The sequence below is a fragment of the Strongylocentrotus purpuratus genome, unplaced genomic scaffold, assembly GCF_000002235.5.
Source record: "Strongylocentrotus purpuratus isolate Spur 01 unplaced genomic scaffold, Spur_5.0 spur5_contig_861, whole genome shotgun sequence".
NCBI classification, from domain to species: Eukaryota; Metazoa; Echinodermata; class Echinoidea; order Camarodonta; family Strongylocentrotidae; genus Strongylocentrotus; species Strongylocentrotus purpuratus.
This window is the reverse complement of record NW_022145570.1, coordinates 4,068,284-4,095,595: the sequence shown is the minus strand read 5'-3', so window position 1 is coordinate 4,095,595 and position 27,312 is coordinate 4,068,284. Positions and strand designations below refer to the sequence as shown.

Below are 27,312 nucleotides of genomic sequence, written 5' to 3'. Positions count from 1 at the left end.
CACATATATTCCAATACACACACACACACCCACACACACACACGTTCACCCCCGCACGCACACGCACACTCAATCTCTCTCTGTCTCTCTCCTCCCTGTGTATTTCTTTCTCTTTGCCTGTATGTGTTATTTTTCTTATTATCTTTCTTCCTTTGCCGTTTTATCATTCTCCTCCTCTTTCTTGTGCTCCTTCTTTTCAGAATTTTTCAGAATTGTGAGTTCATATAATTTATATCCTTAAATTAATACTCCAGTGAAAAATTGTTCACAGGATCCTGGCTATCATCTTTTAGTTCTAGCATCATCTCCTCTTGAAAGTATCTATTTATCTTTGGATTGAACTAAATTCTTTTACCTGCTCACAATCACTCCTCCCATATTGAAGAATATCTTTCTACATTTATTTTATGTTTTCTTAGAGGCATACAAGAATTTGGTTAAGGGGTTTTAGCTTGGTGAATTACATTCGAGAAAGGATCAGAATTATCCTATAATAATTGTTGGCAATATTACCCCTTTGCCCCCTTCCCTCTTATTTCTCATTTGTAATTGTGCATTTGCAGGGGTTTATTTTATATAATTCTTTGTACCGGTACATTATATTTTATGCTGTATACTGACATGCAGTCTAAGGGAGCTGCACCCATTACAAGCATAATATTCTGTTGGCTTCCTTTTCATTATCCGTGTTGCTGTAGTGATACAGTAGCAGTAGAAAAATGTCATTCAGGGTGTCGTTCACTATTCTCCTGTTAGCTATTTGGTGTTAAAATATCCAAAGTATATGGACATTAAGAAGGTAGCATTTTGCTCAACCTTGTATGAAATAGTGTTGGCAACTTCTTTATTCTACAAAACAAAACGAGCAGTGAAGAAAGTATTGTTGGCAATTTCTTTATTCTACAAAACAAAACAAGCTTTGAAGAAAGTATTTTCGGCAATTTCTTTATTCTACAAAACAAAACGAGCAATGAAGAAGTATTGTTGGCAATTCATTTATTCTACAAAAAAAACGAGCAATGAAGAAGTATTGTTGGCAATTTATTTATTCTACAATACCAAACAAGTATTGAAGAAAGTATTGTTGGCAATTCATTTATTCTACAAAACCAAACAAACATTGAAGAAAGTTTTGCTGGCAACTTCATTTATTCTACAAAACCAAACAAACATTGAAGAAAGTATTGTTGGCAATTCATTTATTCTACAAAACCAAACAAACATCTAAGAAAATATTGTTGGCAATTTATTTATTCTACAAAACCAAACAAACATTGAAGAAAGTATTGTTGGCAATTCATTTATTCTACAAAACAAAACGAGCAATGAAGAAGTATTGTTGGCAATATATTTATTCTACAATACCAAACAAACATTGAAGAAATTATTGTTGGCAATTCAATTATTCTACAAAACCAAACAAACATTGAAGAAAGTATTGTTGGCAATTTATTTATTCTACAAAACCAAACAAACATTGAAGAAAGTATTGCTGGCAATTCATTTATTCTACAAAACCAAACAAACATTGAAGAAAGTATTGTTGGCAATTCATTTATTCTACAAAACTAAACAAACATTGAAGAAACTATTGCTGGCAATTCATTTATTCTACAAAACAAAACAAACATTGATAAAAGTATTGCTGGCAACTTCTTTATTCTACAAAACAAAACAAGCATTGAAGAAAGTATCATAATCTCAGTCGTGAGCAATTCAGTTTTTTTTACATGTACTTGCTCAACTATATACAATGACACACTGCTGCTAGAAGCAACCATACAGGATGTGGTTAAACTTCCAGATCCATATTTTTGTAATAGTTTGTCGGTATGATGACGCATTCAAAAAGCCATAATAGAAAGAAAAATGGGGATGGATCAGAGGGGAAATATGATGGCATCTCTCTAATTCTCCCAAGGACATGAAATGAATAGCCTTTTATTAATAAAACTTATGGTAATATTTTCTCAAACACTTTGAATTCTATGACATGAAATCTAATTAGATTTAAAAAAATTGAAACAAAGAAATGGTAACACCAATGCACGTCTGATACCTAAATAAGCTACAGATGTCATGTTATCTTTTTTAGGCCTTATGCCTCCGCCACACGTGGTGAGTACCGGAGGCATTATGTTTTTATGTTGTCCATCCGTCCGTCCGTAATTATTCTTATGAACGTGATACCTTAAGAATAATTGAGTTAACATTGTTAAACTTATTTAGAGTATGTATGACCATGTAAAGATTTTAAAGGTTTTAGTTTTGAAGGTCATTGGTCACCTACATAGATTCATGTAATGTTGAGTACAGGTCGATATACAATATCTACACCTCCAAATTCAACATTTCTATCATATTAAAGAACATCATAAAAATACATAAAATGTCTGGGGGTAGTCGTACTAGAGGGTGGTTGCCCTAGGGGGTAGTGGACCTACAGAGTAGTTGTCCATGGGGTAGTTGACTGGGGGTGGATGTCCAGGGGTAGGTGTCCTAGAACCATATGAATGCAATGCAGAATTACAAATTCAATCTGGGCCTGTTGCCTTTGTGATATATTACATCACTTTGAAATTTCTGACTTTGTCGGTTCATAGTATAGTATTAATGACTGCTTTGAGAGAAATAGTTGTTTTTATACGCTCAAGGGAAGGTTAGAATTGTGCTATTGCCCGAGGCGTGCCGAGGGCAATAGCCCAATTGTAACCTTCCCGAGAGCGTATAAAAACAACTTTTTCTCGAATATTAAAGCAGTCATTAATACTTTCATATGCCGAAAACAAAAGAGTCAACTAATATCACCACCTTGGCCTTTCTCTAGTTTATCTGGACGGTTGTTTTTTTATGAGTGTATCTTTGAGAGTAGACTAGATCTAGATTCTAGTCTAAGCAAGATATTTTTACAATTTTGGGGGTGGGCCGGCCCTGTGGAGAATATGGAGAAGAATCTGTGCTTTCATATGACACCTCACTTATTGAGTATCACCTTCAGGATCACAACAGATTATAAAGGTTTGAATCTCGAATTGAAAAAAAAACTTGACCTTTTTTGCATGGTCGCGTAATGCACGTAGAATGCACGTAGACTGCATTGCGTACAATCTCTATGGGAATAATTTTAACACACAACATGCATCGGGTGCGCGATCGGACACCCTGACAACAAGATCTATTTTCGTATCTTTGAGAGTAGACTAGATCTAGATTCTAGTCTAAGCAAGATATTTTTACAATTTTGGGGGTGGACCGGGCCTGTGGGGAATATGGAGAAGAACCTGCGCTCTCATATGACACCTCACTTTAATATTGAGTATCACCTTCAGGATCACAACAGATTATAAAGGTTTGAATCTCGAATTGAAAAAAAAACTTGACCTTTTTTGCATGGTCGCGGAATGCACGTAGACTGCACGTAGACTGCATTGCGTACAATCTCGATGTGAATAATTTTAACACACAACATGCATCGGGTGCGCGATCAGACACCCTGACAACTATAGATCTATTTTCGTCTAGAGTCTCACATCTATGCTTTTTCAGCAACTAAACGAACATGTTTATGGATAATTTCATGTACCCTTTTGTTGTTCTTGCTGTCAGCGAGTCTTGCATTTGATAAGTTGAAATCTTGAGAGAGATTATTGAGCCATTTTTGTCTTGTTTGGAATTGTCTTGTCTTGTATGAAAATACCGACCAATTCTTCGCACACGTACGGTATCCTCGATCGCTCAAACCATTTTTTAACATGTAAACCTATGGGGTAACCATGGAGACTGACCTATTTTCCCAATAACCATGGTTATTGGGATTTTGAACTGTTTTAACCATGGTTACCGGGAATTTTACAGGAACAGTTAAAGTTTATGAATGCAATTTCGACCAATCAGATGGCTGGATTTCTTAAGTGAGGTATATAATTTGTTTCAATTGAACGCCGGAGCATGCAATATTTGCAGAATGATTAATTTATGTGTACACGCGTATTGGACATACGTTCATATGTTACATATAGTCTTTGATCCTGACCTGATCTAAATTTACATGTATATCTTGGAGATTTCTTTCTTGAATTTCTTGCTCTGAGCTCTGCAATCACAAGACTAACTAAACCAGCTACTAGCAGAATAGAACCAAGACACAGAACCACATATTTCCATGGCACTGAACCATTGAGTGAATTGATCTTGATAGTTGTTGCTATTGTGGATACTGGTTTTAAGAAAGTGAACGCAGTATCACTGGTCTCTATTAGATCCTGCGCTGATGTGGTTGGACCACACGGATCTATGATTGAGCTAAGATTGTTGTCATTGGCTAGGTCCCATTGAAAATCATTACAATCACACCTATCTATACTGTGGTCCCAGGGAGAAGTACAGCAGAACACCCGGTGTTTTTTATTTACATGTATGCTTTGCTTCAAATGTTTATGGGTTTCAGTAGGGGATGTAATTGGAGGCATCTTCTCTCCATTTTGATAGCAATCAATTTGACCTGATAGACTCCCAACTGGAGCCATACAATTCAGTGCTACCCAATTCACATTCGTGCTCTCTTCATTCAGTGTACATGATGCCTTCCCGGGCAGGAATTCAACATCCAATCCAATTCTTTTAAATGAACTTTCATATATACCATCCTCACTATAGGCAAAAAAAATGTATGTTCCTGAATCAGTTCTCATTACAGGGTTGATTCTTACATGCAGTGAACAATGATCATGTTCACTTTCATTCTTGAAAGTGAATCTGTGTACTTGTACAGATGGTAAAACGATAGATTCTGTATCTGCTAAAGTGTAAAAAGGCATTCTAATTCCGTACTGTAGTGTAACTCTTGTACTGTTACATGGATATGGGAAATCAAATTGTACGTCATCCCCTTCTATAACAGTTTTGAATTCATCTTCAGATTTACACACATTACACATGGCAATTGCAATAAAAATAAAAATGACTGGAAAATTCATTTTGACTTATTCCTTCTAAAGACTACAATAATATCAAATTTTGTACAGATTTTGAAAGGAAGATCAATCAATATAAATTCCTTAATAGGAAATTATGTACTTGCTGGCAAAGATGTGAACAACTATCCAGAACTTTATGTTCAGCAAGACGGTGGAAATCAGTCAGGTCCAATAAAAAGTATTGCCACTGTTTATTGACATTCAAACATATGTACGCTCCAATGCAACCTCCTTTCAGAATATATCTTCGTTGAGAAAGTTCCCCTTTTTTCAGCTTGACTGTATGTTCAAAGTTATACCATGAAATCTACTACGTTGTCTATGATACACTTTTCCATGTACATGTAGGGTGCTTTCACTGCTAGGAGGCACTGGCTTTGGCTGTATGCTCATGCACGTTTATCACAATGAAGTCCGGTTGACATGCCAACAATGTTTCTTAATGTGCAGTGTTCTTAGTTTCGTGTGAAATCACAGTTACTTGATGGAAAGATGAGGTGGATTTCTCTTAATTCACAGTTAAGTCCATCCGTACTTTGATTCTATGCTTCTGCTGGATTCTTGAGCCTCAAACCTATATAAGAATTTAGTAAAGAAGCATGTATAAGGAATTTCATACCATGATATAACATTTTAAGTCTATTTTGATTCATTATAAAGACTGATATTGTAATTACCGGTATGTAGAGGAAAACGGAGTAAATCTGTTAACACCATCATCTGTGCAGAAGATTTACACTTTTAGTTAGTTCACAATCATGAATACCACTGATTGTTATAACATAATAATAAATGTCAATTATTGGTTCGCAATGCATTCCCTGGCTATTCAATAAGATATTTTGGTATACATTTCCCTCCTTTCGTTGGAGAGTGACTCCTCATGCCTTTACTCAATTTACATGGCGTTACTAATTGACACTCAGTACATGCGTATCCACTATTAAATATAGGATTAAATTATTTTTCTTTTGGAAACAGAAAAAGAGATAATTTTATGTAAAATCTAATTTCAATAATAAGTCTTTACGAATCAACATATGGAATATTTTATAAAGAACATACTGTTAATTAAGGTGCATTCATGCAGTATCATGGGCATCGATATAGCCTGTGTAAAGGCATGAGGGCAACAGTATCTATCAGACAACATGTGAAAAAATAATATCCAAAGGAACTGATATACTGTAGTGGGCTAACAATGTTCCTCAGTTCTTAACTCATGTAATCATTTGCCAGTTTTCTTCATAGCGAGTTTGGTAACTGTTCAGTATTAAACAGGGCAATGTATGACACTATAATCGTTCTGTGCAGGATTTAAAAAAATTAAATTAAAAAAAGACATATGGAGGTACATTTATGATAATTCTTTTAACTTAAATCTGTATTTATATTAAGTAAATGGGCGTGATAACTGATAGGAATAAGTATTACAAAAACATACCTGTATACTTCAAACGTTGCCAAACTGCCATCCAAATAATTCATTTTATGTCCTCCAAACTTGTAGAAGACTACATGTATTACGGTGCAATCATGTGAAGCGGTTGATGCCAGGAATGTGTATTGCAGAGGGAGTCAGCACACGTAGGAGTGTCATGTTGACTCTGTATAAAAGTTGATTGCTTGATAAGACATTAGAATATTGAAATGCCGGTACACAAACAATATATTGAGTTTATTGGCAGTTCAGGTACTGTACATGCGTGTACCTTGTACCCTTTTTTCCACAGCTACTGAGCCAGCTGTACCAAGAGATTGCCAACTCTTACTCAACCAACAACCCATCTGATGTGAGCAGTGTTCTAGAAAAACATTCTGGCCAGCTCAATAGAGTAAGTAACATTCCTCTATCCAGGCGCAGATCCAGGATTTCTTAGGGGGGAGGCCCAAATTTGAAATCAATTTGAAAATCGTGCCGGCCGATATTTCGCTCAGTGGGGGGGGGGGGGGGGGGGGGGGGGGGTGGGAGAGGGGGGGGGGGATAGTGGGCACTACTCTTGTTTTCTTTTTTGGCCCAGGAAAATTCAAAATCGTGCCGGCCGATATGATACCCCCCCCCCCCTCCCCTTGACCAACAAAGAAGGTCAATTTTTTATCTTTATTTTTTCTTCTTCTTGTCCGTCTTTTTTTTTTTGGGGGGGGGTGCGCTTGCCTCTCTCAATGCATGTGCTGTCTTTACGTGTTGTGGTCTTAACAGATACAACTATTTACAACAGATCTTCCTGTAATTGATTTACAACAGATCTTCCTGTAATTGACATTTCCAAACAAAAATTAGTATTTTGAATCAAGAACATCATAGACATATTAAGGAAAGTCTAAAAATTAACGATATGATATACATATATATTATTTCTAAGAGGTACTTTTACAACATTTTGGTTTCCTATCAATCATTCATCAAATTGATGAAATATTGAATATTATATAAAGCTAGTTGCGGAAAAACATAGAAGGTCATCTGTTCATTCCGTAAAATAGCTATTTGAAATGCAATATTTTGTATAAATATGATGAATGGTTGATATAAGAGACTTGACTGTTGGGAAATTACATCACATTAGTTTTATATATGTTATGCATGTATCATTAATTTGTACATCTTTATTAAAATGTAAATATTCTATTTTTGTAAGTGAAAATACTCTAAAAATATCATTCTGTTATGTCTGGATATTGTTTAGATATAGGTTTCACATCACATTAGGCTTAATATGACTTATAATCAAACATTTTATATCTTGCTACTTATAAGTATCGGCTTGCATGGTGATGTAGATATACAGTAGGCTTGCGTAGAATCCACGCAGACTGATTATATCTTCACTACAGACCCTTCACCTAGGAAGCGCGCTTCGCGTGCTCACTACCGCCCCCTAAAATAAAATCCTGGCTATGCGCTTGTACCCTAGGTATAGAGCAAATGTACATAAGTTGCTTCAGTAAACAGTCTCAAAACTCGATAAGTAAACAATCCCAAAACTCGATAAGTAAACATAATGTTTAAAAGTAGACTCCGTAAACAGTATAAAAACAGACCTTTGATATCTTTATTTTTTGTATCGATAACAAGTTGCAGACTGCACGAAACTGGTTTGGCCTGGATGCATATTAGAGCCAGAAGGGTGTTAACTCATATGCTTTTACTGTCGTAAAATTGCCCTTCGTGCTCTGAACAGATGATATTGTCCCATCATGTGCCCTGCTAAAGGGTGGAAATGGATGTCTACTAGCATAATTATGTGCATTTCTAGGTATATTAATTTTTGTCTCGCCTGCATAGCAAAGAGCGAGACATAGGCGCGGCTTTCCGGTGACGGCGGCGCGCCGCGGCGGTGGTGGCGGCAGCGACGGCGTCAACATCAAAAACTTATCCTGAGGTTTTGTTTTTGATATTTTAGTATAATTTTGAAAGTATAAGTTCTTCTTCAATGAAACTTAGACCAAAGGGTAATCAAGTATTTCCAATCATGTGAGTAGAATTTTAGGTCACAAAGTCAAGGTCATTTCAGGTCAACAGACTTGGACTATGTTGTGGCATCATCATCGAAAACTTAACCTCAGGTTAAGTTTTTAGCTCATCCGGCCCGAAGGGCCCGATGAGCTTATGCCACGGCGTGGCGTCCGTCGTCCGTCCGTCCATCCACAGTTTTCAAAAATGCTTCTTCTTCGTTATTTTTCAACCGATTTTGATTCTGATTGTTTCATATTATAGGGCTAGGAGGGGGATTTAAAACTTCTACACAGAAGCGTGAAATTCATTATCTATGCTAATTTATGGAAATTTATTCGGGAAAAAAAATGCTTCTTCTCCTTCTTTTTTCGACCGATTTTGATTTGGTTTGCTTTATCGGGTAGAGCTAAATTTGGAACACTAAACTTCTACAAAGAATTTTGATATTTTGCTCCATTGATTAATTATGGTAATTTATGCAAATTTATTCCAAAAATAATTTTAAAATCACAAAAAACTGCTTCTTTTCCTTCATATTTCGACCGATTTTGATTTGGTTTGCCTTATATCGTAGAGCTAACTTTGGTACACTAAACTTCTACACATAATTCTGAAATTGTTCTCCATTAATTAATTATGGTAATTTATGCAAATTTATTCCAAAAATAACAAAAAATGCTTCTTCTCCCTCATTTCTTGACCGATTTTGATTTGGTTTGCTTTATCTGGTAGAGGTAAAATTGGTTTACTAAAATTCTACACAGAATTTTGAGATTTCGCTCCATTGATTAATTATTATTCAAATTTATTCCAAAAATAACAAAAAATGCTTCTTCTCTTTCATTTCATTTTAAAGTTTTGTGCAAAATATAAGGATGATTATTTGCAAATTTGATCCCTCACAGAAAACACATAATTTGTGGAATAAAAAGAGGAGAAAAGAGAGGTTGAAAATTAATGTTTAGAACGCATTTTGTTTTCAGCAAAGCACTACTCCCGGGCGCTACTAGCGCAAGACCAGGATAGGCCTAGGCATGGCAATTACACACTACATACCCCCCCCCCCCTTGCACACACACTTTAGATAGGTAGAACTATGGTAGTAGGGTCCATGGTAAAACAATGCTCACAGTTATTGTTCATGCTGGTGGCCCAATCTGGCAAAAATATAACAATTTTGTTTTTATTCATCAGTATTATGCATGCATTGTTTTCATTCTCTTGTAACCTCCTAATTCTTCAATTTGTTTAAATATTTGAACAATTTTCTCATATTAACTCGTTTTTGTCCCTTACAAAATCGTTATTTTGCAATATTTTTCCGTTGACAATTAACTGACTATTTAAACCTCTTTCCTTTTCTTATCATAATAAAAGGTGAGTATGTTTACATTTATCTATTACTAAGTTCTAGTCCTGCTTGTCATAAAACTTTATATTTTTCAACCAATTTTCATTCGATTTCCTTTAGTTTCTATTTAATCTTGTACAGCTAAATAAAATTATGTCCCTTCCAGGGCATCAAATTTTTATTTTTTGACCAGTTCAAAAGTGTACCACATAAAATTTACGATATTTGTTGTTGCGAGATGCGGATGAGCGCTACGTCATTGACGTTCTGGTTGAATTTTTAATATGATTTTTGAAAGTATAAGTTCTTATTCAAGGAAACTTAAACTAAAGGATTATCAATTATCCCCAATCATGTGAGTAGAATTTGAGGTCACTAAGTTAAGGTCAAAGGTCATTTCAGGTTACCAAACTTAAGTCTATGTTGTGGCATCAACATCAAAACTTAACAAAAGATTACGATTTTGAATTTTGATCATAATTTTGAAAGTATACATTCCTATTCCATGAAACTTGAACATTATCAAGTATCACCAATCACCTGATTAGTCAAGGTCAAACGTAATTTAAGGTCTGCAAACTTAGACTTTGTTGGGGTATCAACATCAAGATTTTGAATTTTATATAGGTCAGTAGACTTGGAATATGTTTTCACAGCTTAATATGAAAATTAATAAATCAATTTTTATTATTTGTTCATATTCCAATTCCATTTAAGTTGTCAATCTTGTTACAAATTATAGTAAATATTTGTTCTGATGATTCTTAGCCAATATTCACTCTAAAATGCTGATTATATTCAGAGGTTTTCATTTTTTATTTATTTATTTATTTATTTATTTATTTATTTATTTATTTATTTATTTATTTTATTTTTTATTTTTTCTTTTTTTTTTTGGGGGGGGGGGGGGTGCCTGCCTATAAATAATGTTCGAATCTCAATTTTTCATGATATCGAATTGCGGAATGCAGGCGAGACCGCCGAGAGCGTTTCCCTTGTTAAGCTTTCAGTTTTGTTTAATTACATGAACACAATTTATTTGTATTTGTATATCCCCTAATTTGTCATTAATGCAAGGTAATGATTTATCTACATGTATAATACGTCTTTATTTTCCCAAAAAACTTGTGTTTGCTGCCAAAAGGAAGCAGGCACAATATGTATCCATATCATTGACCTTATTTCTTATTAGTTCAGTAATACAATGTCGATCTCCTTATCTTCCTCCTCACAGGACCAGAACATGGGCCTCGGTAAGCAAGTGGTGTCATCACTATACCGAAAGAATATCCAGCGACTTACAAAAGTAAGCATTGACTTTGTACCTTCTTTTCAGTTTTTGATTTGACTAGATCGGTGGATTTCTGGAATGTTTATTTGTTTTGTTTTTTATTTTATCATTCACTGATTTATTGACCAGCATCTTGAAAGGAAAAGTGGATTTATTGGACAGCTTTTAAAAAGCCTGGGTGCATTGAGTAAGCTTACATCTGCTCACTCTTTTGTCAAATGACAAAGCAGCGAAAATTGAAGAAAAGGAGGAATACAAAAAAGTGCGAGAAAGAAATGAAAAGGGGGAAGGCAACATAAAAAGAAGATGATACACCCCCACCCACTCACACACACAAACACACTCTCTCTATTTTCCCTCATTGGATGGCCTTGTTCATCCAGAAGGCACTCCAATCTCCCCCACCCCCTTTCAATTCTAACACTTCCCATGCCAAGTCTTTGGGAGATGAGTGTTGCAATATTAAACCTGATTTACAGTGCAGTCAGGCACTATTAATCCAAAATTTTACCACAAAATAATTTTTAAAATATCTCTTGTGCAGTTGATCAATATTGGGAAAATAGCAATTCTTTTAAAATTTATTTTGTAAGTGTAGTAGATGGTCTAAACTGCCTAGATTCAATACAAATAATTTTGGAATTATGAAAACTTGCCCTCTTTAATTTTGAGATTACACGTCACTAAACATTCTCAACCATGACCAATGAAAAAAAAGATTTCTATTTTCAGCAATTGTCTAACAATGTCTTATTCATGTACATGTATACATGATAGATATTTATGAACTTTGGAGCCATAAAGATTCTAAGGCGCGGAATGCAGTTGAGTTAAATTGCCACACAAGAGGGCGACATACTAGTGAAGTAGATGTGTAGATGGAGTTGTAGAGTAGGGGATGTTCATTGTCAGTACTGATCTTTCTCTTCAGACCTTCCTAACATTATCTCTGAATGACATCGCCAGGAGAGTTCATCTACATGCACCGCAAGAGGCTGAGCAGTATGTCAGAAATATGGTAGGAAAACCAGAGTGATGAAATGAAAATGGGGCCTACGAGGGAAATTTGCCCCTCGAGAAAATTTGATTTGCAGGACTATACAACTGTATTCAATACCAATCAACAAAAGTCTTTAAGTTTCTCATTTATTTTCTCTTCTCATTTTGATTTTGATGACTAAATATTTTTGAGAGGTTTTGTTGAGTGGTTACAAAGCAACTTACAATGATATGCATTGCTCTAGAATTGGAATTTGGTCCAGGGATCGAAATGAAGATAGATAAAGATGTACATGTACCTGACTAAAGACGTACAGTGGATGATCATTTGATGAAAATGGATTTGAAACAATCAGAGCTAGAATTTGAATTTCAGTTTAAACTGATAATTGGGATGGAATTGGATGTTAGATTGAAGTGTAAATTTACAGCGGTAGTGTAATTTTTTGGGTTGAAATTAATGGTGCTACAAAGAGATATGTTTGTACTTTGAATTGTAATAAACAAATACGATTAATATATTTCAGATTGAAGATGGTGAGATTCATGCAACTATCAGCAAACAGAATGGAATGGTCCATTTCCATGACAACCCAGAAAAATATGACAACCCTGCAGTACTCAGACATGTTGAACAACAGGTTAGTCAAGTTTTCTCTACCTATCTGAAACAAAAAATTATAGCCGTAGCCCTCAAGCGGAGCAGTTACTTCATAAGATTTTTCTCTTTAATTTAGAACAAATACTGTGATTTGTTTGCTTCCTTTGCATCACTGATATGTATGGTTTTGAAAAATACCAATTTTGGGTGTTATTTACCCCCATGGCAACCCTTTTTAACATGGGTATAGATGGGTTTTATACTTGAAACAGTTAAATGATGTTGAAGCCTTTGGTATATCCCATGATGAACTCAAGGTGCCTGGCACAGGAAGGTTATTTGTATGGTATTTAAAATATAAAGACTTAAAGGTCTGCAGGCATTTTCTTATTTCTTTTACAAGGATAAGGCTATTAATACTAATAAGTTTGCATGAAGAGTGTTGATTCAAGGACATTTTGTATAAAATGTAAAAATGAACTTTATTTGTGAAGAATTACATCATGTAACTGCGAGAGATGTAAATTTCTGTGTCTAGACAGCTCTTAAAATTGTAAATTTTCAACAGATCAGTTAAGAAAAAAACAGTTTATTTCATTTTAATTACTGTCACAACATAAACTCATATTATTTCCCCTTTTTCATCTGAGCAATGAGGGAGTTTGAGTTAAAGTGGTTTTCCAAATCCATGATAATGCATTTAAACTCTGTCATGTTTTGATTTCAAATTATCAATTTTGAATCACAGATGCAGCATTGTATCAGTCTAGATGAGAAGCTCAAGAGCATGGATCAAGAAATAGCTGTTAATCCACAGTATGTTCAAAAGGTGAGATTAAAAACAACTATATACTTTTATGGGAAGTTCAAGGAATTTGGTCTTGTTGTGTTGCATAAGTTATCCAGGATATCTATGCATGATTCACATCAAAAGTATCATTATACTTGGGATGTTTTTCCGCTGATCCAAGGAATAGTAGGGCTGTCAATGATGCAAGAAAGAGAGATACTAAAACATTTGCTTTGGTCGGTAATGTAAGAAATAAATTACTGTTCACATGCCCCCCCCCCCCCCCACCCCACCCCCCCATACAAGTTTGGGTCTTTATTATTCCACACTCTGTTCAACTACCAAAAACAAAATTCATATGATACTTGCAGGGAAATACTAAGGAATCTTTTACAAATGAAAGAAAGGATAAACTACAGAGAGCGACGATATTACTGCTGATAATAGGCATAGCACTTGTGATCCCAGTTGGGACATCCTATTATACCAAAAGGCCTTGCGACTGACATTTTGCAAGATGTTGGTCTAATAGGGTGTCAGTCTTGTGAATCCTTTGATAGCTTTCAGAAAACAAACGAGCTGATCTGATAGGCTATATGATAGTGGGATGTAGCCAATCCTTGAAAGGGTACAAATAGTCATTAAGAGGGAAGGGGGGATGATGGATAAACGTTAAACAATAGAACACCTGGGGCCTAGGTGTCGATTCATTCTTGTCTTTTACTCCACTTGTATATCTAGTAAATTTTCATGTACAGGCATTTCCACATAAGCACTAAATTTTAGAGGGGGGACCATGAAGCTTAGAATCCAAATTAATGACAGTGTCAATATTTTACATTCCTCAAAATTTCCATGCTATAATTATCTCATTCATTTTTATTTCCATTAATGTCTGATGTCTTTCTTTCTTCTGCCCTCTGCAGAGCATGGGAGTACGAGAAGACGATGAAGTGGGCGGAGTCTTTGGAGCCGAGGGAAATAGGACACACTGTATAGCTGAATGTACATAATCATGGTTGATTTGTGACTGCAGGAAACAGGAAAAAAGAAGACAACATCTATTTATATATTCCAGTCCCCTTTTTCAAAACTATCAAAATTCGACCCTACATGATATTGTTATCTTCTTTTTCTCCAAAAATAACAAGTCCTTTAACATTTTACTGTACAGAGAAGACAAAATTGCATTCATGAATTTAATGTATAGTGTGTATTCCTGAAGAAAAAACCCACATACACATGTATTGTAGTTGTTCACTGCAGTAACATGGAGCTTATTTTAGAATCTTAGAGACTTGCCAATGGTTTGGCATGTTTATAAACACAGCTTCTTGAGTATCATGACAAAACTTAGGCTTAAATGTCATATGAAGATGTATTTCTTCAAGGTGCATATCAGAAATAGGTAACATAAAGTGTAACCTGAATCCTTTCCAATTCCTTCTATTTCTTCCCTCTCTTCTCCATACATTTTTGAAAGCAGTGGTACTATGGGTACACATGCCAGACTTTTTTTCCATACAGACCTGTACATGTAAATGAATTTCAATTCACTGTAAATTTTAAAAACAACAAAATTACAGCATATCATATTAAGGTACGATTTTTTTTTTTTTTTTGGGGGGGGGGGATAAGGATTTATTTTCATCAGCTGATCATCAGAAATGAGCTCTTATGTTGATTTCTGAGAATAAGAATTCACAAAATTTATCTGAATGAAAAACTGATGGCTCTTTACGAATTATTGAATAAATTAAAAATACTTACACATGTCCAGAAATTGTTATTATTTGTATTTGTCACATACTGGACATGTATTGAATGTAACAAGAAAAAGCCTGAAAAGGGGAAACATTCAAGCCGAGCCTACTGCCTAGATACACAGGAAAGTACAAGGTGGAAAGTGATTGAGATGAAATCCACAAGTCAGAAAGCATGGGCTAGTTTGCTATCTCCGTCACTGAGAATCAATTGTGCACATTCAATTGTCATTTTATTGTTCATGATTTGCTATTCAATTCCAGAACTTATTGGAACACATATGTACTTGTATTTGTAAAGCTCTTTTGAGTGTTACTGACAAGGTGCATTATGCATATTTGGAGCCAAAAGGGCATTAACTTATATATTTTTAATCGAGTTAACAGTCTTCTGGATCTCAACAGGCAATATGCAGGACGTATATTTTTCCATCAATTTATTTTGATTTTCAGCTCCATAGTCAAGTTTCATGAAATTTGGTACTGATAAGTAGCGGCAAGAGTTGAACAGTTGGTAAGCTATTGGAATGCATTTGATGTATCTGTAGGAAAATGTGTGGAGAAAGAAGAGAATATACTGATTCAGTTCAAGAAGTAAATTGGGTGCTGAAAATAAATAGGTGGGCAAATATCGTTAAAAGTTGAAAAATCCAAGGTCCTTTCAAGAGAGGGAAAAACTTATTATATATGATACTTATTAAAGTCTCTAATCAGTAGATACCTGTTTGTAGGGAAATGTGAACGTTATCTTCCTGTAGCCTCTTTTATTATGTCCTTTGGTATGTTAACCTTCAGTTTACAAGTATTTGAGTCTCATCTTGTTTCCTGATTATTAAAGCTACTTTATTCAACTGCAATTATAATGTACAGATGATGAATATGAAGAAGGGAAAGGATTCAAGGATAATAAATTTATGTCACTTTTGTGTGAACACATTTGTGTAAAAAAAACTGGGTCATTGTTTTATTTGATATTCGATATGGATAAATGAGAAGATTGTGTAATTTAAAATCTTTCATCATTCTGTTGAAGTGGATCATGATATGCTTTTTTTTTGAGAGAGAGAGACAATGAATGGTAAAGAGAGATAGGAAAGAGTATAGTGACTGAGGGAGAGAGAGAGAGAGAGAGAAAGAGAGATGAAGAGAGAGGGAATAGGGGTTATCTGGTTCATGTGTCTGTTGTCATACTATTGGTTCTTTAGCTATTTATTGTTGAAATATCACAAGTACATAATCGACCTTAGGAAGGAGGTTTTCTTCATTATACAAAACAGAACAAGCATTAAAGAAAGTAATGTAGGTAATTGCTGAACATGTATTTTGAAAAAATAGAACAAATAGTGCATTATAGTGGAGTATCGTTTGTTTTTGCTGTGCCCCCTACCTTGTCGGCATGGCTCGAAAGACAAGGAAATGTCTTGCCAATTAAAGTGGGGCTTCCGATAAATAGATGCCTTGTATGCCTCATGATATCGTTATACATAGAATGTTGTATGAGTAGGCCCTCTGTTGATAATTTAAAGGGCAATCTGACCCTTGTAATGAATTCATTTGTATGAAAGCAGAATAATAAGAGGAGAAGAATGACAGAAGATTGAAATAAATCTTGGAGAGAAATGGCACAGACCATCAACAGATACGTTTTCATGTTCATATACAAAACAACAAATTGTAAACGTAATATTAAAAAATGAACAAGCAGTCATCAGGACATTGGAAGCAAAAATCCTTTATTCAGCATTTGTACGACATGTGGTAAACACCCCAGATGCTTACGTTTTCTTTAAAAAATTGTAAAATGATAAATTAAAAAGTCCATAAGAGAAAAACAAAAAAACTGTGGATGAGAGGGGAAATGGTAGTATCTCTCCATTTTCCACAGGCACATATACAAATAGAAGAAGAACAGTTTTGAAAATAGATTTATGTCCAAACGTATGGTGCATAATTTTATTAAAAATGAAGACCAATTAAATGATTTCTAGATAATAAAAAAAATAATAATATTCATTTGTAAAGCGCAATAACTATGTGGATATATTCTATTGCGCTGCAAGAGCTTGTAAATGCTGTGCTATACATACTATATGAACAAGTGAGTTTTCAGTTTTGATTTAAAATTATCTAGTGATGGGGCTTTCCTTATTTCTAGTGGTAATTTATTCCATAATCTAGGGGCAGCACAGAGAAATGACCGGTCCCCGAGGGTTACTTTGGTTTTATATGGGGGTATTTGCAACATAAATGTGTCTTGTGTACTACGAAGGTTACGACCATGAGTTTGAGACTTGATATGCAACAATTCAGTAACGTAACTAGGAGTTTGACCATTTAGAGCTTTGTAGACTATCAATAATATTTTAAATGTAATTCTCTGGCGAATTGGCAACCAGTGTAGTTCCTTTAGAAGTGGGGTTATTCGAGAGAATTTTGGGAGGCTGCAAATTAGTCGTGCACATGTATTTTGGACCCGCTGCAACTTGGAAATCTGTGAGTCTGGCAATCCATACAATAAACTATTACAGTAATCTAGTTTACTAGTAACACATGCATGCATGATAGTTTTCATGCTGTCCTGATCAAAGTATTTTCGAATGCGTCTCAAATTATATATCATGAAATAGGCCGATTTGCATATTTTAGTGATATGTGAATCCATATTCAGGTGGGTGAAACCAGAGGAGATGTAAAACCACTGCTTGTGTGACAACTTAAATTAGTAATTAGTAATTTTGAATTAGATATTTAGAAGAAGCGACAGATATCATTTTATAACAACTGCCCGAAAAAATATTAGCAGTGATGTCTTAAAACTTTGAATACATTTGAATTCTAAAACATTGTCAAAGCTAAAAACAACTGTTACATTTCTTATACAAGAACATAATGAAAGAAACCTCTGTTGGAAATTTGTTTGGTTAAAAAGAAACCGTCAATAGATTTTTCAAATTTCTAAACTTATGGTACTGACATACTTTTCAAAAACTTTGAATTCTATTAAACATGAAGACATATTACATAACTTCTAAATGAAGGCAAAGAAACTGTAACATCAATGCATGTCAGAAAAACTTAATATTTGTAACATTGAATTAAAAGATATTTTAAAAAGCTACGGATATCATTTCATAACAAAAGCCCCCCCCCCCAAAAAAAAAAAAAAATAAAAATAAAAAAAAAAAATAATAATAATAATAATAATAATAATAATACAAATTAAAAAAAAAAAATATATAAGCAATGATATCTTAAAACTTTCAATACATTTTAATTCTAAAACATTGTCAAAACTGAAAAACAACTGTTACATTTCTTATAAAAAAAACATAAAGGAAGAAACCTCTCTGGAAAATTGTATTTGTTTTGGGTTAAAAATGCCTCTTTTAAGCAGTGTGAAGCGACGTTTATCAGATGCATATAACATGCCAAAGAAAAGTTTGATGTACATGTACCTTTCCCCAGCGAAGCAACTGGTGCTCCCGTATATGCAGTTCCCGATTACACGGTTTGTTATGTACCAATTTTACAAATTAGATCAAACAATCAAAGTATATCTATATACAACAAATAATACTCAAAAAATGACCAACAATACTAAATAACACAAACAAACATTTCAATAGAGAAGTGTTATTTAAAACTGCATGCATGCTTTTGATAAAACTCATATAATATTTACATTTATACACAATTTATATATATAGATGTTGTACCATACCCTTCAAGGATCGTTGGTAATGGCATTGTGCTGTACAAAATAGCACAATAAAAAATGTATATAGATAAAGTACTGCTAGTAATTGCTTGTAGATACCTCAGTCTCACTGTCAAACTGACACTAAACTGATTCAAAAGTTAGCATTCAGCATTTAAAAAAAAATACATATTCACTTTATCATTATAGTGTCTCATATCTATCTTGTAAGTGTGATTGTGGTATTGTGGACAAAAAGAAGAAAACATTGGAATTTAGAAAAATTATTTCAACTGCTTACTTCCAAAAACTAGCCTAATATCGAATTTGTTTATACAAACTGATTTGACATTTTGAAGACGATTGGCCTCTTACAAATATACACCTACAGTTAGGTACAAGTCATGCACTTTAATTTTTCAAAAGAAACTGTCAATAACTTTTTCAATTTTCAAACTTACAAATTTTTCAAAAACTTTGAATTATATTAAACATGAAGACTAATTAAATAATTTCTAAACGAAAGCAAAGAAATTGTAACACCAATACATGTCTGAAAACTCTATATCAGTAAATTTGAATTAAAGGGCCTCTCAGTCTAACCCAACTAACATAGCCTTTTAAAACATGAGTACACCTCTACTTATTAATATTCCAGCCTCTTACTTTTCAGAAAATCTTGGTATTCACCAACAAATGATAATAAACATCCATTTTCATAGTTCTCACGCTTGCTGGGCTACGCCCCTCGAAAAAAAGGTAATACGGTCACGTGGCCTTGATGACGCATTTGGCGTCATTGCGGGCATGTCCGATTTGCCCTACAACTAAGGATCTTACAATCTCATTGTAATTGATAAATGAAACGTACTGGGATTATCAAGTGCATTTATTTTTCGGATAAATGTCTTTTTTTCCCCAATTATTATCTCGGTTGGCCTTTTTAAAGACACGTAATGCCTAAATCACCCTCCTTTTCAAAGGAGAGGCTCCTGCAGTGACGTCATAAACAGTTGCGCAATACAGGTCCGAAACTGGTCTTTTTTCTGGGCGTTCTGAGTCGTCATTGAAAAGCTAGATTCCAGAATTATTGATGATTTCAGAGAAAAATCATTTTCATGTTTGGAAAATCCGTCAAAAATTATTCTACATGTCTTTTTTTTTTTTTTTTTTAGTGAGCACTATTTTTTTTTTTTTTTTTTTTTTGGGGGGGGGGGGGGGGGGGGGGGCGGGGGGCCTCGAAAATTCGAAAAATCGCACCCCCCTTGAGCGCAAGGGGAGGGGGCCCATCTTTAAAAAAAAAGGTTGTTCCCCCCCCCCCCCCCCCCCCCCCCCCCCCCCCTGGATCCGCCACTGGTGACACCCAACGCTTTGTTATAATGTGCACGAGTGTTTATAACAACGGTTACCATTTTTGCATCGTATAACACATACAAAAGTGAATTAATCTGTACACATCTCTTCGATCCCTGCGTGTACCTATTATTTGGATTTGCTTAGCTAAGAATATCAGACACGAAGGCAACCTGAATGTAATCGAGAGGGCCTGACTCCAACAGAACGAGGTTGATATAGCAAATACTTTAAATGTTATATATATTATTACATCTAAAATATTGCATGCATTTCATTATTTGTCCTTATAACATATATATATATATATATTATATATATTCACTTCCGAAGTTATAATTTGTCTCGTGCCATAACATCACTCTTGAAATTCAGAATATGTCGGTTTATACATTGTTTATACTGATATTGAACGCTGTAGCATGCAGTGGTTTTTATGTGGATTAGTATAAGGTTCATACAATTTATTTAAAGTTTGATCCCGACTTTTTGTCAATTTACGTGTACGTGTCTTAGCAGCTTTTCTTCTTGTCTTTTGTTTGTATCTGAGCATAAATAAAATCACAGGAATTAGTAAAACAATTATGAGGATAGAGCTAATGATCGAAACAGCATATTTCCATATCACTGTAACATTAGAATAATTGATCTTCAAAATCGTTCCATCTGTGGATACTGATGTTGCATTTGAGGGAATGAAGACAATCTCACTGGTCTGTGTTAGATCCAGCATTGGTATGGTTGGACCACATGGATCTATGACTGAGCTCAGGATTTTGTCATTGGCTAGGTCCCATTGAAAATCATTACAATCACACAAATCTTTAGTGTACTCCCAGGTAGAAGTACAACAAAACACCGGGTGCTCTCTCTTTACATGTATGCTTTGCTTCAGATGTTTGTAGGTTTCAATAGGTTCTGAAATTGGAGGCATCTTCTCTCCATTTTGAAAACAATCAATTTGACCTGACAAACTCCCAACTAAAGCCATGCAATTCAGTTCTACCCAATCCCCAACCATGTACTCTTTATTCAGTGTACATGATGCCTTACCAGGCAGGAAATCAACACGTAATCCGATTCTTTTAAAGTAACTTTCAAAATAAATACCATCTTCACTATAGGCAAAGAAAATGTATGTTCCTGAATCAGTTCTCATTACAGGGCTGATACTAACATGAAGTGAACAATGATCTTGTTCACTTTTATTCCTGAAGATGAATCTGTGTACTTGTACAGATGGTAAAACGATAGATTCTGTATCTGCCAATATGTAAAAAGGCACTCTTATTCCATACTGTAGTGTAACTCTTGTACTGTTACATGGATATGGAAAATTAAGTTGTACCTCACCCCCTTCTATGGCAGTCTTCATTTCATCTTCAGATTTACACACATTACACATGGCAAATACAATGAATATAAGAATGACTGGAAAACTCATTTTGAATTATATTACTTCTCAAGACTAGAATAATTCTAAATGTTGTACAGATTTAGGAAATAAAGAGGAAACAGTATCATAAGAACATTATTTAATCTAAATTCAAAAAAGGGGTTCTCTATACTTATGCTGGCAAAAGATTTGGCCGACTGTCCAGTTAGGTTCAGCAATATGCTGGAAATCAGTCAGGTCCAATGAAAAGTATTGTCACTGTTAATTGACATTCGGACACGTACGCATCGATGCAAACTCCTTTTGTTTCAAGTTTCTTTACCTGTTGAGTTACATGTAACCACAGTAACTGTATGTTTGAAGTATTAAATCAACTTCTATATAATGTGTCTTCAATGCATGGTACTTGTATGAGCTGACTCTCGCTGTATGCCTATAACCACGTTGATCACAGTGAAGACCAGTCGTTGCGCAAACTATGTTTCTTAGTGTATTATTTAGCAGCATCCACAGTTAGATGTAGAATGTTGATTGTGATGGGTTGCTCTGTGCTAAATGAAGTTCTTACTAAGATTCTCTGTGCTGTTTCAGTTTGACTTTTGAGCTCCAATTAAGCCTGTACGAAATGAAAAATGAAGCATGTGTTAGATATGGGCCTACTAGGTATCTAAACACAATGTAAACCTGACTCTGAAAAATTCTTCATATCTTCTGAAAGAATCATTCGTGCTTACATATGATTAGGTTTCCGAATACTATTCATTTCAACATTCTGTGCAGAATGTTAACCGATTCAATCCCTTGTAACAAGCTATATGTCGAGGGGAAAAAGCTTGGTTACTCTCAACAGCCATCTGTCAGTATTAGGCAAATTTGCTTGAAACTACTTTTTTGGTCCCCTTTTATTTTCAATATATGTTAATAGTCTACCTGAATGTACTCCTGAAGGTATCATAGATTGTTGGCGATACGACACTTACCGTCAGTGCAAATGATACAACTGTTGTGGAAGAAAAATTAACTGTTGCATTGCATGGATTAAGGAAAATCGTCTCGTTCTTACAAAAAACTTGTGTCATGTTAATATGTAGGCTCTCATGCTGATCTCAGGATAATTGAATCTTTCACCATTTCATTAAATGGCAATTTGATCAAATGAGTTCAATTCACCAAATGCTTAGGACTTTCGATAGATGAAGAATTGAAATGGTCTAAACAAATCGAAAACGTAGGTAAACTTACCCAGAAAAACATTAGCATGATAAAGAGAGCAAAGAGTTTTTTGCCTAAAAAATCCTTAAAGTTACTTTATAACAGTCTAGTGTTTCCACGATTCGATTACTGCTCTGTTGTATGGTCAAACAGATTTCATTCTCATACAACTAAGCTGCAAAAAAATCAAAAGAGGGCCGCAAGAATTAAATTGAACAAGACATATGACACACCGTCGGCTGATTTGTTCACAAGTCTTAAATGGATGACACTAGACAAACGGTTTGAGTTAAGTCACGTAATGATGATATATAAATGCGTTCATAAACTAGCACCTTGTTACCTGCAGGTAGGCTTAATCAATCCTAATGATGTACATGAGCATCACACAAGGGATATAGGCAGTGGATGTTTACGTGTGCCTAGATTTCACACTGATTGTTATAAGTGTAGCCCAATAATGTTTCTTCCATATTTGAATGGAATAAGCTAGATAATTCGATGAGAACGGCTTCCTCTGTCAATTCATTTAAGAGATTGTTTAAACAAAGTTGTAATTTGTGAATGGCTCAGCCGGACGCGAATTTGCGATTCCCAAACCATTCAGCTATGGGAGACTTTATGAGCAACGTGATTTAGTCAGGTCAATATACGGTAAAAAACACCCCAACCCCAAAAAATTGCAACAAAAGGTTTTTCAACGGTTTTTAGTAGTATTCGACCTCAGGAATAACATACTAAAAGTCGACCAAAATCGAAGGTTCAAAAAGCTGTTATTTTCAAGATGGCGTCCAAGATGGCCGCCGATACCTAGAAATGGCCATAAATCACTTATTATCCATCCTAAAGACATAATTTTGGTGTCTATCCCATGGTTTCGGGGGTCAGAGAATCCAATGAGACAAGTAAGAATGGTTTGTAATGGTCTAGGAAACCCCCAAATCCAAGATGGCGTCCAAAATGGCCGCCATAACATAAAAATGGCCATAAGTCACTTATTATCTACCCGAAAGACATAATTAGGGTGTCTATGCTAGGATTCCGGGGTCATAGAATCCATTAGGATAAGTTAGAACGTTAAGCAGTGGTTCAGGAAACCACAAAATCCAATATGGCGTCCAAAGGCCCCAAAACCACTAAGATTTCTCAATAGAGGGCGCCCTTAATAAAGAGGAAATGAACTTATAATGTTTCTCTCTCACCCTTAATATGGTGTCACCGACCCTCCAGAAAAGGGGTCAATTCAACTATTGACAGGTCATTGTCAACACTGAGGGAGTGGCCATGGCCGAGGGGGGGGGGGGGGGGAGTGACAAAGACAAAGTTACAACATAATAATAATCTAGACACACATTCATAATACCTACCATACAATTAAAAATGTTTAAAACCTCGTGTTGTTCATGTCATCTTATAGCGAATACACATGCAGATCTAGCAGCATGTTCCTTCATTTTGATGAGGAATGTACTTTAGTAAGGAAAAAACATCTTCTGCTTCACTATAAGGTGACTCGTTATATGGATTGTTGTGGCATACATCAAGTTGGCAAGGTCCACAAACACACTGTTACATGGTAGTCCGTAACATATGCAGGTACAGCGAGGTGTGCTACAAGCAATACAGAAGTCGCAATGAATCAACTTAGGAAGATTACTATAGGTGCAGCCTCCGTATTTGACATTAGTGGAACCAGATGATTGTCCTCTAATTTCCAGCCCAAGTCTGTGACGTCCATGTCCTCTCACTCTTCATCCATGCCATGACTTGGTAGCCCGAGAAAGGGGGGGGGGGTACTCACATATTAAGACATACATGCGTATGCCTCTCTAATGAATCCCTAAACATGGGTCCCATTTTTATCAAAAATATCCCTAAACATGGGCCCGTGTTTACAAAATTTTCGGGTGTTTGCATTGTGAAAATTGTGAAAAGTGGGCTTATCTTCGAGAAAAATGACCCCTACAATTGGTAGGGATTTATAATCTAATCCCCCCCCCCCCAATCCGGGCTTGGTAGTATGTTTTGAGGGAGTGCATTTGGTGGAGGCTGACGTAGAAGGGAGTTGCATTGGCAATTTTCTTGACGAACAAGTTGTATCGTAATGATGCAACTGAGTCATTACAGCGGCCACCAAACATGACAGACATTGCTTTGATACCAAGTTCCTCTAAGTAGTTACTTTAGCTGACTTGGTAGAAGGAAAGTACTAGCACAGGATTCTAAAGTGAGGTTGCATTTCACAAGCTTCTGGAAGTGTTGGCATCCAGAAAAAGTAGTTGTGAGCACAGATCCCGTACCCAGGTCCAATTTCAACTGCTAACAGTTCTACACCTTCGGAGCCTTGGCTGTCGATTGTAAGAATGGAATTATAGTTCCCTGCTATCTGTTCCAAGGATTATGCGAAGTCCAGTTCCTTTCGTCAGGGTACCGATTGATTCCAGCAAAATCATGAAGGTCTGGAAGCAACCTAATTGCAAGTCAATCCCTTTCAGTGGGCTATTCAGCTCAGCAGCCTTCCAATATGCTGTTTTAATAATCTCGTTCAAAAGGAAAGCCAAAGCTACGACTCTGGGAGAGATTTTGAAAGTACAAATTGTACCTGCAAACCATAATTGCTGCTTTGCTTTGCTGTTTAAACAGTTCCTGGTAGTTAAAAAAAGGGGGAACTTGAGGTAGCAGAGGTGATGAGCTTTGAGCTCGGTCCGTTCCTACCTGCACTTTTCGAGGCTAGGAATGTCATTCGGAAGGCTAAGAAGCCTCAGCTAGCTCATGTTACAACCGATCATGCAAGTAAAGTGTCGGGTGAAGCCGTAAAAGAAAACAGACCAGTATGTCCTTGATAGTGGTTTCTTGGTGCATCGAATACCATGGAAGACAGGAGACAGCTTTGGCAGAATAGCACGATCATATCCTGATTTCACACCCCCCCCCCCCCACCATATGGTTCTGCAAATGTAGTTTTTGACGGCTATGGTGGAGGGCCGTCAATTAATGATAATACACACCAGCGAGGTAGGCAGAATGCCCATCCAGTTGTAAGATTCAATGTAGACACAGTATTCTCAGGCAAGAAGGATGAGTTTTTATCAAAAGACTGCAATAAGCAGGGACTCATGAATCTCATTAGTGAGGAACTGAGGAAGGGTAATTGCACCGTCAGCAATGTATCCGGGGATGCAGATGTCTTATTCTTCAGTCAGGTGGCGCTAGCTGCACTGCTGTGGCCATCACAAGTTTACGCCACTCAGCTGTTGCTCTCGTTGCCTCTGACAGCTTTTTCCATGCAGATGCAGATGTACATATTGCTAAAGCTGCAGTGAATTATTTTCGTCGTCAGTCTACTACTCTGATTTGAGAAGGCACTGACCTATTGGTGTTACGCTTGCATTACGCGGATGAAGATAGCAGAGAACTATACTTCCACTCTTACAATGGAGCAATGCAAGGCTCCGAAGGTGTATAACATTAATCAGTTCGTTGAAAGTGGACCTGGGTAAAGATCTATGCTCACAACTACTTTTTCGACATGCCTACACTGGTTGCGATTCGACTTCCAGGATATTTGGAATCGGAAAGAGAGCAGTCTTCCAGAAGCTTGTGAAATACAGCCCCACATAAGAATCCAGTGCTAGTACATTCCTTCTTCCAATTAAGTCAGCCACAGGAACTAATTGAGGAACTTGGTAGCAAAGCAATGTCTTTCATGTTTGGTTGCTGCTGTAGCTGGAATGACTCAGTTGCATCATTACGATACAACTTGCTTGTCAAGAAAATTGCCAGTGCGACTCCCTCCTACGCCAGCCTCCGCCAAATTCCACTCCCTCAGAACATACTACCAACTCATGGCGTGGATGGAGAGTGAATTATAAGACATGGACGTCACATACTGGGGCTGGAAATTAGAGGACAATAATGTTGAATACGGAGGCTGTACCGAGTAATCTTCTTGTTAAGTTGATTCATTGCAACTCCTGTACTGCTTGTGGCACACCTTGCTGTACCCGCATATGTTACGGACTACCATGTAACAGTGTGTGTGTAGACCTTGCCAACTTGATGAATGCCGCAATCTATATAACGAGTCACCTTATAGTGAAGCAGAAGATGTTTTTTCCTTACTAAAGTACATTCCTCATCAAAATGAAGGAACATGAAGATATGCATGTGTATGCGCTATAGTATAAGATGACATGAACAACACGAGGTTTTAAACATTTTTAATTGTATGGTAGGTATTATAAATGTGTGTCTAGATATTAGTATTAAGTTACTTTGTCTTTGTCACTCCCCCCTCCCTCGGTCACTCTCTCAGTGTTGACAATGACCTGTCAAAAATTGAATTGACCCTCTTGCTGGGGGGGGGGGGGGGGAGGGAGTGGGGTCGATGACACCATAAGGGTGAGAGAAACATTATAAGTTCATT

The 27,312-nt window shown here is 35.9% G+C and overlaps 1 protein-coding gene across 1 annotated transcript; it reads left to right on the top strand.

The window, feature by feature from the left end:
• Positions 1-6,321: 6,321 nt before the first annotated feature.
• Positions 6,322-26,209, top strand: LOC115929981 (COP9 signalosome complex subunit 3-like). Its single transcript, XM_031000224.1, has 8 exons — positions 6,322-6,327; positions 6,710-6,811; positions 11,019-11,090; positions 12,007-12,093; positions 12,602-12,715; positions 13,424-13,504; positions 14,392-14,458; positions 25,956-26,209. Exons 1-8 carry the CDS (start codon positions 6,322-6,324, stop codon positions 26,207-26,209), a joined length of 783 nt encoding a protein of 260 aa, XP_030856084.1.
• The last annotated feature ends 1,103 nt before the right edge of the window (positions 26,210-27,312 follow it).